Here is a 15,952-nt window from a genome sequence, read left to right on the forward strand (position 1 = left end):
TTCAAAACCGTTATTACAACAATAAATCCAGACCTATACGCAGAAAATACAGTAATGTGAGATCATATTTGACAAATGGTACTATTAATGTTGATTATGTCAAATCTTGTGATAATCTTGCAGATCTGTTGATTAAGGCCTTAGCAAGAGAAAACGTCTGGAGCACATCGAGGGGGATGGGATTGAAGCCTATTGAATCTTGAGTCATATGTGAGGAAACCCAACTTGGGGGTTAGAGATCCTATAACTAGGTTCAATGGAAAAAACGAATCACATGATGACTTGTTGTGAAAAATGCACTTTTTATTAATCCCTGCATTTGCCTGTAATGATTGTGAGGTTGAGTTTATTAAACTCTTAATGAAAATCTGTAGCTCGTATGAGTAGGGTGCTAAATTACAGGAGCACTCTCGACGGATTTCATCTATATGAGTGTGGAGGTAGGCCGCTTCCTATGAGAATTAGGCTCATTCTCAAACGACACTCATTAAAATCGGGATAGCACACGGCCGTAACGTGCTGGCTAAAAAGCTCATGTCAACATCTTGACTATTATGTGTAAACAGTAACTTTTTATTTCCCCTAAGCAATCATAGTTCAAGTCTGAGACCACTACGACTCTGGAGTAGAAATTACTGTTTTACTAAGTGAAGGTTCAATGCAGAGCACACCTTCATTATGCATGGTAGTCTTCCTTCGGCTAGTAGACTCTCTTGATAATATTAAAATGAGTGGGGGATTGATGTTACATTTTAATATTCATTCAACATTGGCTGCCTTCCATGACCAATTTGGCTGCCTCATTCATTCAACTTTGGCAGCCTTATTTATTCAAAATTGGCAGCAAACTTGGATGCATTTTTCAGCCTCCATAGCTGCCTCATTTATTCAACTTTGGCAGCAACATTCTTTCAAATTTGGCAGTTGCATTCTCTCAACAATTACTGCATTTGTTTTTCCAATTTGGCTGTAATTTTGTTGTCTGTTTGAGACTGTTTTCATTTGAAAAAATCAAGGAACTCTACTTCTTCTCTTGTTCTTCATTATTCAAATCACCATGAAATCCAACAAAAAGTTCAAGGGATCCAAATATAATAAAAGTACCTGGTGCTTAGTAAGACGTTTACGAATAGCTCTAGTTTTCTTAGGACGAAGATCAAGAGGCAAATACTTTTTATTCTTATACGCTTCCCTCAGTGCCGACTTCTGCTTCTGCGATATAACCGTCAACACCTGAGCTATTGACAACCTCACTACCTTTCTGCAATCAAAGCATTTCATTTAAACATCAATTATATCTAATAAAAAATTTCAATACACTGCAAATGTGAAAAAAAATAAAAATAATTACATCTTTGAGAGCTTGTTTGGTGCACCACCAGTGACTTTAGCAACACGGAGAAGAGCAAGTTCTGCTTTTAGGTCCTTTAGCTGAGCTAAAAGCTCAGTCTTGGACTTTTGTCTCAGTTCGTGAACTTTGATTCTTGCTGCAAAATGAGAATAGGATTATTAGAATTAGGAAAGACAAAATTGGACCCAAAAATGGAATGTTTAATTACCCATGGTGTGTTTGTCTACAGGCAATGCTGAAACTCAGGAACCCTAAAGAAAGGCAATGTACTAGACTTGCCTGTCTGCTATATTTCGGATGTGGGCTGAAATAATATGGGCTAGTGGACTTTAAAGGCCCAATTAACTGTCCAAATCCATGTTGGGCTTCTTCACTTTACCACAGCTGAGGAGTCCAAAATTAATTGTCTTGTCACATATTGAGCCAACTAGAACTACTCGAAGCCTTCGTAGATTCATTGTCAGGTTATAGCAGTGAGGTTGTGGTGAGGAGATCCTTGTGTCGGTAAAGATTGCTTTAATAATCGGGAAATCCATAGTCTTGGAGAGTCCATATTATTGAATTTTCTTTTTTGGTGCCACATACAAGAGACCTTTTTTACCAAAATAATTCTCCCTCTCACAATTTTTATGACATCATTTGATTTGACACTAAATTTAAAAAAGAAAGACTTTTGAAAATTGAAGTTTGGATTACTCTTTGACCATTTGTGTAACTATAAATTATTTGTTGTCTGTGTCCCTTTTGACGACCAAAGTAAATTCCTTAGGCCGCCGGACCTTGAATCGTATTGATTGTGTCATGTGCAATGTCCATTATAAGGGCAAAATGAAAATTTGAGAGTTGAATTATTTTTAATTCCCAAAGATGATATTTATTTGTGGACAAACAAAAATTGGCAAACAAAAGCAATCCAAATTGGAGCTTAACCTTTTTAATTACAACAATTTTTAAAGAACACAAAAGTTACAACTTTTTTTTTTTCATCCAATCACTTAGCAAACACACCAGAATTACAAGCAAATCACAAATTAATCATACTAATAAGCAAGATACACAGTAATATGCAACACAGTCTCCACACCATCTGTCTCTTGCAACTGATTAGTAGCTGGAAATGTCTTAACAGTAGCAAATCCTTTAGCATTAACATACTTTCCAGTGCCAGCCATAACAGCAAGATGTGATTCCGAAACTCCCATTCTATGAACACCAAAAAAACTCAAACTATCTGCATAACTTCCACTCTTAAACATTACAGTAAATGCCATCGTTTGACTCAACCCATCTTCAGAACTAGCGACGTAAAATCCTTGAGCTTTCCCAATTAAACCTGAATTCAGCTCGTGTCCTTCGGTTAATTCATCATCGAATACAGTCAATGTACCGAACATTAGCTTCTGGAAACTAATTCCTGATCCTAATTGTTGCAAATTTATTGCTGGCAAACCGTTACCTCCTCCTATTATGCTGTTTCCATTAATAAAATTAGATGTTGTGCCACTTAGGCCTGTAAGGAAAGGGATATTGTTGTTGCTGATGATTCCACTGTTGGCGTTGTTAGTAGGGACACCATTGTTAACTGCTAAAACAGCTCCGTTTGGTTTTGCAAAAGGGACTTGGCCGCTCACTGCAGGGTTTGTTACGATTCCTGTAACGGCTATAGCTGAAGGATTTGATCCTCCCAGGATATCGTGCATGAAAAAGGAAAATGTATGATCATCAGCACCAACACCAGCACCAGCACCAGCACCAGCACCAGCACCAGCACCAGTGCCAGTGCCACCTCCACCGGCTACAGCAGCACCTGCTGCCGTATCTGCAGGTGCTGCACCTACTAGAATATAGATGGTGTTAGAACAACTTTTCTAAGACCATTGAAAAATTAGAGGTAAATCCCTTCAACATACAACATAACAACAAAGTCATTGCTGTAAATTTACTTGGCTGCTTCAGAGATAAACTAAAAATGCTATTTAGAACTGTCAATTTTAATTCATAAATGTACGTATTAGATTCAAATTTTAAATAAAATTGAAAATACTACTTGAAATGTACTATAGTACAGACTACATCCAACAGCACCCTTGCCTAATTTTGTGCACATAATTATGTTACTGGAGATGTGTTGATATAATATAGTCAATTAAGTAATTAAAATGTGCTTTCTTTTGTTGTTAAAGCAGTTAGATGAGATGGTCACACAGTTCAATACCTGCAGTTGCACCACCTCCAGTTGCCCCTGAAACTGGTGCCTGATCGATAGGATCAGGATTTTCTAGTGCTACGCTGGGGGTGGCTACTTCTTCATCAAGGATTCGACCTGCTGTAGCAAATGTTATTGTGAGAGCTAGAATGAATAGGGATGAGATAATGGCTTTGAGTTGAAAATAATTGGAATTTTGAAATGCCATAATTGGTTGAAGAAATTGATGGAAGAGATATAGAGGAGTTCTTGTTTATGATGTACTTTGTATGGAATGAAGTTGATGGATAATCAAGAACATTGATGAGAGTATATATATGTGTGATTAAAATGGAGAGAAGTTGAATACTTCATTTGTCATATGAGAGGAGTTGATGAGATGGATTAGGTATAAACCTTTCCACCCTAAAAAGTGTATTAGTTGAATGGTCCCATTAGTATTATTTTGTTCATGATGCTTAAATCTCCTTAGCTAGGCTGTTCTCCTTATAGGTTGTTTATTTGAATGACTAGCTGGTTCATGTTTGATTCACTATGGTATAACTAAAATCAGTAACTACTGAAACAACTATCACATATCTACACACAGAAAGTACTACTTCTCAAGTCCTTAATCAATATATTAAGCAAACTTGTAGCATCAAAAGAAACTGTACAGAAGCTTTTGACCGTTTCTAACTTACTATAGCTTTTATTTAATTATAGTAGGGGTAGGGGAAGGGAAAACGGGGAGGGATTTACAAGATGTGAATCAACCCTCACCAACAAGAGAACAAGCTATTAAGATTCTCCACACATTTTATTTAACTAATATCTATAACACATAATATATCCTCACGCAACGAGGTTGAATTGAAGAACTCTGCGTACACTGATACCATGGATCATTTCAGAGATGACGATTGATGAATCATACGAGGCAAATCAATTCGCGGCACCAAAAGGCACGTCATATCATGGATACGTGGAGCAGTTAATCCAGGTCGTTCAGTCATATCAACTCCATTACGCATTATCTCTCCATTCGAATCCACTGCTTTCCATTCGAAACACTGAATTACAGTTGAAAGCACAACATGTAACTCTCTCATGGCAAGAGGCATACCAGGACAACCCCTTCTTCCTGTACCAAAAGGCAATAACTCAAAGCAATGTCCTTTTGCAAATATTGGGCCTCCCTCTCTGGGCTCTAAAAATCTTTCAGGCCTAAACTCCATTGGGTTCTCCCAATATTTTGGGTTTCTCCCAATGGACCACATGTTCACAAACACTAGTGATCCACTAGGAATTTGATAGTCTTCCACATTGCAATCTTCAACTGATTTTCTTGCAAGTAAAGGAACGGGTGGGTGAAGACGAAATGTTTCATTAATGATTGCTTGGATGTATGGAAGATTTGGGCCATCTAGTTCTCCTACTATTCGATGCTTTCCCACGACATTATCAATCTCTTGTTGGGCTTTTTTTAGGATACTTGGATTGTTGGTAAGCTCCGCTATGGCCCATTCTAGAGTAAGTGCTGTTGTATCTGTTGCAGCAGTAATGAAATCCTAGCCAAAAATAAAAATAAATTGTAATTAGGTATTTTTTTCCCCCAATTATATATTTTGACGACAAATGGAATTTTCAGTTTTTTTTTTAGAAAAAGAAAGTTCGAAATGATTTGCGCTCAATCAAATGAGTTGAATTTCAAACTATAAGTTGGTAAGGTGCATGGGAGGGACGGGAAAAAAAGAAGATATTGTTCGTAAGCTTAGAGCCCGTTTGGATAGGCTGAAAAAAAACGACTGAAAAAAAAAACTTTAAAAGTGCTTTTGAAAGTACTGAACTTATTTTAAAAATAAGCAGTTAAGTGTTTGGATAAAAGTGTTAAAAAAGTTATTGATGTATTTGGTAAATAATGCTTTTAAACATTTTTTTTTATCAAAATGACTGAAATACCTTTATAGCTATTAATAATATATAGATTTGATTATTATTAATTTTTATTGCTAAAATGATTCAAATTAAAATTAATATATATTTTAATATATATATTAAAAGAATATTTTCATGAATGACTATTAATTTGTACGTTAAATTTTTTATTTTTTTTTAAGAGTTTAACTGCTGAGAATGTTTATGTTTGAAAAAGATAGTTATATATTAAAAGATTATTTGTTTCTTCATGGTTACGTTAAGAATTCGTATCATTAAGGTACAATTTATGACACTTTCATTTTCTTATTAAATTGGGCTTGTTATTTTTAACCTTCAAGGATAATATTAATATATATATCGAGCTTATCATTAAGCAAAATATATATGTTACTAATCATTATAATTATATTAATAGATAAATAGTTTCATACTAGTATAATTCAACCTTAAGATCCACAACCCAAAATTTCATTATTGTTATTATGACCAAATTAAGTGCAGGCACTGCTGCTTTTATTGGACTGTATGTATTTATGTGAAAATTTTTTTTTAAAAAAAGGTAAAAGTTTGGTTATTAATGGTAGTGAAGGAGAATCAGGGCTATAAGGGTAAAATTGGAATAAGTAATAATTGCAAGGGACACAAAGGTAATTTAAATGGTCAATTTAAATAGATTATAAGTTTAAAAAAAAAAAGCTCATATTTGCTACTTCTTGTTTTTGGCTTAAAAAAAAGTCAAAATCAATTTTTTTTAAGCAATTATAAAAATTGTCAAACACCATTTTAAACAAAAAATAACTTATAAGTTATTTTGACCAACTTATAAGCTAATCCAAATACCCACTTAGAGCTAGTCTCTTTAATTTGAAGATTTAGAATCACAATGTAAAAAAGAGATAAAATCATTCGGTATCCCTTCGAACTATGGCCAAAGTAGCACATTTTTAACTTCATATGGGTACTATTATCCTTAGAATCAATTTTAGCATATTTTTGTCACACTTTTATGTTGATATGTCATCTTTATTACATAGAAATGAGGTCTACGTCAAAAATGTCATGTCAACTAAAAGGAAATAATAGGATTCTTATAAAATTGAAGTATATCTTAATAACTTTAAGAAAAAATTACAAAAACTAGCATCCTTAAGACTATAATTACAATAAATAACAATATTTTTTCAAAATTACAACTTGTAGCAAAAATAGCAATATTTAATCATTTCATAGTAATAGAAGAATATGTATTTTTCAGTTGTGCATATGTATTTATGAGTAATACATATATATTTGTATATGTATTTATATAACAACATTTTACTTAAATACAAATACAATTTGCTATTTTTCGTAATTATAAAATTGTTGCTATAAAAGTTATAATTAAATTATAAAGTTGTTATTTCTAAAATTTTCTCTAAATTTAATCATAATTTAGGAGATATCAGATATTTTACTCTTTAAATATTTTTGGGAGGATAAATATTTCAGGGATAGTATAAATGTTTTAAGAAGCTAAAAAATTTTCATATCTTTAGTGGTGAGATTGAAATTGGTCGGCTTCTGGTGAGAGAAAATGGCACGTGAAGCTCCACGAGTTGCTCACATCTATTAATTGCTGTTACCCATGTCCAATTTTTGTGTGGCATGATTCTTTTAAATTAGTCCATCTAACAAAAAAAAAAAGGTGAGCCATCTTCTATAGATGGAGATGGTTTAATTAAAATAGCTAAAGAATTGACTTGTTTTCACCAAAAGTATTTTATTATAATATATTTTTTTTAGAAAGATATTCCCTCCATTTCAAAAAGAACGATTTAATTTAATTTGATATGGAGTTTAAGAAAATAAAAAAGAATTTTAAATTTTGTGGTATTAAATTAAAGATATGTCAAATTATCAAAATACCTTCAATCTTGTGATTTTAAACATGTCATGTAGAAAGTTAAAATTAAAAAATTGATAAAAAGAAAAAAAAGTTATCATTTTTTAAACGGATTAAAAAAAAGTAAATCATTAAAACGGAGGAAGGAAGTACATTTTTTAAATAAACTGAATATTAGAACTTTGACCTAATTAATCTCATACTTGAACTACTTCTTGAAAAGTCAAAACATTGCAGGGCTACTCTACATTCTATGCCTGCTTAATTTGTCCTTGTAAACTATTCATCAGTATGACTGGTTGGTGTCAATTAGATGCATTCATTTCCTCGCTCAGTTCTATTTTATGTGCTATAATTTAATCAGGTACGAAGGTTAAAAATAAATAAAGACTTAATATTTTTTATAAAATTATTCTTTATTAAAATAATATATTATTATTATTTTAATTAGATAAAATTATATCTTTAAATAATTATTAAATAAATAAAAATAATATTTTTTTGAGATGAATAAAAAAATTATAATACATAAAATAGAACGAAGGAATAGTTACTAATGATTGATGCTTAAAACTACAGTGCTAACATCATAGCTGCCCCAAATTAATTGGCCAACTTCAAATCGAGATCATGGTCACGCAAAACCTACGTGCAATGGACCAATAATAAATTGGAGTTTCACGAATAACATTACTTCTTGACTTCTTGTAGCACATCCTTCGTTTCAATTTATGGAGTAAATTTAACATGAATAATATATCAAGTGTAATCTTACAATTGCTATTCATATCTAGTGGAGGTAAAAAGTAGGAATCGCTTTCGAAAGACTTTCGGCTCAAAAGCATCAAACAAAGCAGTTTTGAAAAAGGAAATACGACGTTGGAGAAAATATGACAAATGAAAAGGATCACAATATGAACTATAGAGCAATCACAAAAAGAGAACAGTACCAATAATAAAATAATGCAAAACAGAAATCAAAGAGTAAGAAATTACGAGACTAAAGTTAATATTATGACAGACACAATGCTCCAAACTATGACCAATCTTATCTCACCAAAACGCGAGACAACATTCAATTATCTACTAATCTTAAGCCCTAATATGCGACTTACCATACCCTTTTATCTAATGTCATATCCATAGTAAATTGAAGATGCATCATATCCTCTCTAATCACCCTTTTCAATATTTTTTCGACCTACCAACCTCTCATCATACCCATTATTAGTGTCAACCTTTTGATTTTTTTACCATATTTGAGTTTACTTTTCTTTGAAATAAAGTCAAAATATTATCATAATTACTTCAATTTTTTTAAAAGAAAAATATTAAACTCTTCTATATTTGACTAACCTTTTTTTGAGAGGAGGAGTTTTATACATCTATAAATAAAAAATTTTCTTCTCATATCATTCACAATATAGTCTTTAGAGAGTTTTGTTTAGGGGGATATTTTCTCCTAATAGATTTCATATTTTTTGAGTTAGTTTTTAATATGTAAATCAATTAGCCAAATTATATCAAATAGTATTTTTTTTAGTATAATTTTTTTTTGTCTATCTTACTGCCAACATAGTTTGCAACTATTAACCTCTTTGTTGAGACATCTGCACTTCACACGTTCAAAATAATCTCAGCCTCGTTTTCATCATCTTATTTATGACCATGAATCTCACTCTAACCTTGTTTCGAATATCTTTTTTTAAGAAATAATATAAAAAAATACTTTTGAAATGTGTGATTTATCATCGGAGATAACTATTTATGACGTGACTATAAATTAATTCATTTAACTAATAGAAATTAGTTTAAAGTTTAATTATTTGTAAGTATGACATCTTTTATGAGATGAAAGTATAAACTGTATAAACAAAAATTGATAAGGCATGCATTGGAAATTTGGGAGTAACAGTATGGACGTATAAACAGTAAAGTATATAACTTACTAAGATCAATGCCTTTATGTGATCTTGACTTATCTTCACCTCAGATACTGTTTCACTCTCCATAATATCAAGCAGCAAGTCCAGCAGGTCCTTTCCTGCCTCCTCATGATCTTTTGTTTCTTCCAATTTCCTCTTACTCCTTAGTTTTTTCCTTGTTGCTATAAACTTCTCAAGCAAAGCATCATATTTTTTATGAGTAATACGTGCCCTCTTCTTTATCCCTTGAAAATCAAACCACCCACCAAACCCTATAACATCAGCTACATCAAACATTCCAAAAATCTCCGTAACTTCCTTCACGACTTGTATGATCTCCTCAGCTTCCTTATCATTCTCCGAACAACGAGAACTCATCATCATCCCAGAAATAATATTGCTCGTCAATTTTGAAAATTCCTTCGTCAAATTCACCGTCGTCTCCTTAGCTTCCGCTTTATTCATCAGCGTTCGTAGGAATCGCGTTATTTCTCGCGCTCTAAGGGGGAGAAAATTGTTCAAATTATGCGCGCTCAAGAGCTCGTATGTTGCAATTTTTTTAATGAATTTCCAGTAGGGTCCAACGGGCGAAAAGGCGAAAGAAGCATCGTACGTTAGTAATATCACAGCGGGTGAACAGTTGCGAGATGAAAAAATGAATTCATTGTTTTTGTAGAATATTTTTGCTAGTTGAGGTGTGGAAGCTACGAAACATAATTGATGTCCAATATGTAGCTGGTATAAAGGACCGTAACGGCAATATAATTCGTGAAAACTACGATGAAGATTCGAGCTTAGGAGATGGAGATGTCCGATAACAGGCAAAGCCATCGGGGACGGCGGACGACGGAGGAGGTTATGGTGATGTTTTGGTAATAATTTTGAAAAAATGGGACGTAAAATGAGAATTGAGAGGAGAAAGGGGATCACGTAGGAAAATACTGTAGTTGTACTAATTGGTAGCACCATTTTAGCCAATTGTAGATATTCACTACCTTGCTGTGCTTGGCTCTAGCAAAAACCATATACATATATATATATATATATATACACACACGTACGGACGAGGCTACCCTCTAGTGACCATTACCTCTGGTTGGGCCTTATATTGCTTACACCTGTCCTCTCAAGAATTTAATGTACCAAATTAATTTATTTAACTAAATGTTTTTTTACTATGGTCTCTCTCCTTTCCTTAATTTCCTTTCATTTTATATGCATACATTTTACATATTTTTATGGAGAGAGGAAAGAAGATAAGAATATGTAAAATTGCTGTTGGATTTGTTATTCTTTTCTTGCTCAGTAAAAATATCAATAAGTATGCGTGTAAAAGCCAAAAGAAAGGAGAGGGGAGAGACCATGGTTAAAATCATTTCCTCCCTTCATTTGAAAAAGAATGATCGATTTTTTTTAGCAACTTTTTACTTTTAACTTTCCACGTAGTATGCTTAAGACCACAAGATTAAAAGACATTTTAATACATTATTTGTCATATCTTTAATTTAATATCATAAGATTTAAAATTTTTTTTTATTTTTTTAAACTCTGTATAAATCAAAATAAATTATTTTTTTAAAATAAAGGGAGTAGTTAAGTAAAGTAATAAGGGTCCATTATGTTTTTGAGAGGATAGGTGTAAGCAATATTTCTATATTACATGAGAGCTGGTTTTGACGAGCGCTTTATTATTTATCATTTTATCCTTAATTGTTCCATAATTTATTATATTATCCCTAATTAATTAATATAAGTTATTTATATATTAGAATTAATAATACTTTTTATTATATTACCCCTAATTAATTATTATAAGTTATTTATATATTAGAATTAATAATATTTAATTAAAAAAGTAAATATTTATGACGTTTGTTTCAGTTGTTTTAACCATGATTTTACTGTATCATGCCTAATTAATTATTATAATTCATTTATGTATTAAAAATTTAATAATATTTAATTAAAAAAATAGATGATATGTCTGCCTATATTAGCCCTAATTGTTCAGTGATTTATTACATTACCCCTAATTAACTATTATAATTCATTTATATATTAAAATTAATTAATTCTTAGAAGTTATTTATATATTAGAATTAATAATATTTAGTTAAAAAATAGATATTTATGACGTTTGTTTCAGCTGCTTTAACCGTGATTTTACTATATCATTCCTAATTAATTATTATAAGTTATTTATGTATTAAAAATTAATAATATTTAATTAAAAAATCAGCTGCTTCGTCATTTACTATATTATCTCTGATTGCTCCGTGATTTGCTATATTACCCTTAATTAATTATTATAAGTCATTTATATATTAGAATTAATACTATTTTTTTATTATTTTACCCCTAATTAATTATTATAAGTCATTTATATATTAGAATTAATAATATTTAATTAAAAAATAGATATTTATGACGTTTGTTTCAGCTGCTTTAACCGTGATTTTACTATATCATCCCTAATTAATTATTATAAGTCATTTATGTATTAAAAAATTAATAATATTTAATTGAAAAAATAGATGACATATCTGCCTATTGTTTCGACCAGCGCTTCATCAATTACTATATTACCCCTAATTGTTCCGTGAATTACTATATTACTCCTAATTAATTATTATAAGTCATTTATATATTAGAATTAATAATATTTTTTATTATATTACCCCTAATTAATTATTATAAGTCATTTTACTATATTACCTCTAATTGCTACATGATTTAATATATTACCCCTATTTAATTATTATAAATCATTTATATATTATAATTAAAAATATTTTTTATTAGTCATTTATGTATTAAAAATTCATAATATTTAATTAAAATATTGATTTCGACATGGCTGCTTCAAGAGCTACACCATGATTTCACTATATCACCCCTGATTAATTACTATAAGTCATTTATATATTAGAAAATTAATAGTATTTAATTAAAACAAGAAAAATATGCGTTTATGACATATTTGTTGCAGCTGCTTCAACCATAATCATCTTTGAGAAGATGATCCAAGACTTTATTGTTAATTGAAATATCTTTTGTTTCAGTTTTTGTATGAAATAATCCTATGAATATTAGTTCTACATCTTTTCTATATTTTGTAACAGGTCTCAATCTTATCATCAAACAATTAAAATAACTCGACTACATGACACATCACACTTTCTTATCATATGGAAAAAAACTATATTATAAAACTTCACTTCTTAGCGAGTAACGTCAAATAGTTATTATTTAAAAAGTTATCGTTTTAAATCAATGTACATTTATATTTGTATTTCATCAATATCAAATATTAGTGCTAAAATATGTCTATGATATTGGGTCCTCGCTGACACGGGTCATGCACCTTTAGTGAGGTGGTTTCGACCACCTTTTCATTTACTATACTACCCCCAATTATTTACTATATTACATCCTAATTGCTTCAAAATTTACTATATTGTCCCTGATTAATTATTACAAGTCATTTATATATTAGAATTAATAATATTTTTTTTATTATATTACCCCTAATTAATTATTATAAGTCATTTATATATTAGAATTTTTAATTTTTAATTAAAAAAATAGATATTTATAACGTTTGTTTCAGTTGCTTTAACCGTGATTTTACTATATCATCCCTAATTAATTATTATAAGTCATTTAAGTATTAAAAAATTAATAATAGTTAATTCAAAAAAAATAGATTACTGTATTAACCCCTATCATTTACTATATTACCCCTAATTGCTCTGTAGTTTACTATATTATCCCTAGTTAATTATTATAAGTCATTTATATATTAGAATTAATAATATTTTTTTATTATATTATCCCTAATTAATTATTATAAGTCAACCACCTCTTCATTTACTATATTACCCCTATCATTTACTATATTACAGCCTAATTGCTCTGTGATGTACTATATTATCCCTAATTAATTATTACAAGTCATTTATATATTAGAATTAATAATATTTTTTTATTATGTTACCCTGATTAATTATTATAAGTCGTTTATATATTATAATTAATAATATTTAATTGAAAAAAAATATTTATAACGTTTGTTTCAGCTGCTTTAGCCGTGATTTTACTATATCATCCCTAATTAATTATTATAAGTCATTTATGTATTAAAAAACTAATAATATTTAATTAAAAATAGATTACTATAATACCCCCTATCATTTACTATATTACCCCTAATTACTTCGTGATTTACTATATTATCCCTAATTAATTATTATAAGTCATTTATATATTAGAATTAATAATATTTTTTAATTATATTATCCCTAATTAATTATTATAAGTTATTTATATATTAGAATTAATAACATTTTTTATTTTATTATCCATAATTAATTATTATAAGTCATTTATATATTAGAATTAATAATATTTAATTAAAAAATAGATGACATGTCTGCCTATATTACCCCTAATTGCTCCATTATTTACTATATTACCCCTAATTAATTGTTATAAGTTATTTATATATTAGAATTAATAATATTATTTTTACTATATTACCTCTAATTAATTATTATAAGTCATTTTGTTTCGACCACTGCTTCCTCATTTACTATTTTACCCCTAATTGCTCCATGATTTACTATATTACCCTTTATTAATTATTATAAGTCATTGATATATTAGTATTAATAATGTGTTTTTATTATATTACCCCTACTTAATTATTATAAGTCATTTATATATTAGAATTAATAAAATTTAATTAAAAAAATAGATATTTATGATGTTTGTTTCAGCTGCTTTAATCGTGATTTTACTATATCATCCCTAATTATATTATAAGTCATTTATTTATTAAAAAATTAATAATATTTAATTAAAAAATAGATGACATGTCTGCCTATATTATCCTTAATTGCTCCATGATTTACTATATTATCCTTAATTATTTATTATAAATCATTTATATATTAGAATTAACAATATTTTTTTACTATATTACCCTTAATATTTATAGTGTTGGAACCGTGTTGACACGGACTATGCACCTCTAGTATATATATAAACCGTACGGGGAAATGGAGATATCATTAATGGTTTGTTGTTAGATATATATATCAATTGGTGAATTTAATGTCGATTGTTTAGGTAGAGATTAAATTTGGGGTACTGTTAGCTAGACTATCCAATAATTTTAGAGGAAAAGTTAATTTTTCTAAAGTTTTACAAATTGTAATGATAATCAAAAAAATTTAATGGAAATTATAATTTTAATTGTACTGTGATTATGACTATTTTCTAATTTTAAATGTATTTCACTTCTCAGTTGACCTTCTTCTCTCTTTGTTTCCATTCATGTCATTTGTTTCTCTCTCTATATACATACTAGTTTAACCTCACGTATTTCGTACGTATAATATTTAATAATTATTTAAAATTAAATAATTTTTTCTATTGCGATATTTTTAATAAAATGTAAAAGTTCAAATCACTTTTTAAAAAATTTTCACACTTTAATATAATAATGTAAATATAAACATATACACATATATGTTTTACCACCAGATGTTCCAAGTGGTTAATGGATCATCACTTTTACATTTGTCATATATTACATCTTTCCTTTGTTGCCAGACGCATCAATTTGAACCATATTTGTGTTACAATTATTATTTATTTAATATGTAAAATCTTTTCTTTTTTTTAAAGTCAAATCTGTACAAAATCATTGATTACATTCTTATTACGTACTTAAAACTTTTTAAAATATCGTACTTCTTAAATTTTTCTTATTCTAATAGTTTTATATTTATTTCTAGATTTTTCAGATCTTAAACTAATGAAAAAAGTATCAGTTGTCATTAATTTTAATGACATCTAATAAGGAAGATTTTACTATATATATATTTAATTAATTTTCTAGGAAAAAATATTGAAATTCTGATTATTCTAATAAGAAAAGGTTTAACCATAAATATATTTAATTAATTTTTAACTCTTAAATATTAAGAAAAATAGTGAAAAAATGATTTTATCTAAAGTAAGGACTTTTAATGAAGGGCAAAAAGTTCAAATAACATTTTTAAGACCCTTCACACTTTTATTATATTGTAGATTATAAGAGAAAATGGTCAAATACACCCTCCTCCAACCTTTACCCTAAATCTCAATTACACACTTATACTTTGAGAGGGTCCTATGACCCCCCCGAACTATTTTAAAATAAAATTATTACCCCCCGAACTATTTTAAAGTGGAATATATACCCCTCTAAAAACTCATACCCAAATTTTATTTTGATTTGTGGTCTACACGCGCTGCCACGTAATTCCACGTCATATATCATTTTTTTACTATAAAAAAATAATTCCACGCCATGCCATGTCATCATCATCATCTTCTTCTTCTTCCTCTTCTTCTTCTATTCTGCTTCTTCTTCAATGGCATAATGAATCATATGGAATTCACACGATATGTAATCTTATCAAAATCAAATCAACAATTAATGTCCAAAAAATATTCGATTTTCACAAAATGGCGTCACGACAGTGATGGCGCCGATAAATTTAAAATTTCGGTGACTTTATTTTTCAATCTGATTTGATTCAACATTCTCACGCAATTCGAGTTCTTGGATGCCATGGAAGAAGAAGAAGAAGAAGAAGAAGAAGAAGAAGAAGAAG

General features: G+C 29.3%; 3 protein-coding genes across 5 annotated transcripts in view; all 3 read right to left on the reverse strand.

Moving 5' to 3' along the window:
- LOC107875561 (60S ribosomal protein L35) overlaps positions 1–1,702 on the reverse strand; it is an 11,699-nt gene extending 9,997 nt beyond the window's left edge. For both annotated transcript variants that reach the window (XR_001675843.2, XM_016722319.2), the window contains exons 1-3: positions 1,560–1,702; positions 1,352–1,487; positions 1,105–1,261 (exon numbers count right to left, since the gene is read on the reverse strand). Coding sequence is in view for 1 of the 2 variants with exons in the window: in XM_016722319.2 (XP_016577805.1) it covers positions 1,105–1,261; positions 1,352–1,487; positions 1,560–1,563 (297 nt within the window). In the remaining variant the exon portion in view is untranslated. The remainder of the gene's footprint in view (positions 1–1,104; positions 1,262–1,351; positions 1,488–1,559) is intronic.
- Positions 1,703–2,260: 558 nt separating this feature from the next.
- Positions 2,261–4,021, reverse strand: LOC107875560 (dirigent protein 25). Of its 2 annotated transcripts, none has more exons than XM_016722318.2 (2): positions 3,567–4,021; positions 2,261–3,185 (listed from the first exon to the last, which is right to left on the reverse strand). In XM_016722318.2, the coding sequence occupies exons 1-2, from the start codon at positions 3,763–3,765 to the stop codon at positions 2,392–2,394; spliced, it is 993 nt and encodes a 330-aa protein (XP_016577804.1). In that variant the 5' UTR covers positions 3,766–4,021; the 3' UTR covers positions 2,261–2,391. The 2 variants fall into 2 exon arrangements, with proteins under 2 accessions (XP_016577804.1, XP_016577803.1); XM_016722317.2 differs by having other exon boundaries at positions 2,261–3,188.
- Positions 4,022–4,150: 129 nt separating this feature from the next.
- On the reverse strand, positions 4,151–10,312 carry LOC107875559 (cytochrome P450 93B2). Its single transcript, XM_016722316.2, has 2 exons — positions 9,312–10,312; positions 4,151–5,107 (listed from the first exon to the last, which is right to left on the reverse strand). The coding sequence occupies exons 1-2, from the start codon at positions 10,254–10,256 to the stop codon at positions 4,442–4,444; spliced, it is 1,611 nt and encodes a 536-aa protein (XP_016577802.1). The 5' UTR covers positions 10,257–10,312; the 3' UTR covers positions 4,151–4,441.
- Positions 10,313–15,952: the final 5,640 nt, after the last annotated feature.

Source organism: Capsicum annuum, chromosome 6, assembly GCF_002878395.1.
Source record: "Capsicum annuum cultivar UCD-10X-F1 chromosome 6, UCD10Xv1.1, whole genome shotgun sequence".
NCBI classification, from domain to species: domain Eukaryota; kingdom Viridiplantae; phylum Streptophyta; class Magnoliopsida; order Solanales; family Solanaceae; genus Capsicum; species Capsicum annuum.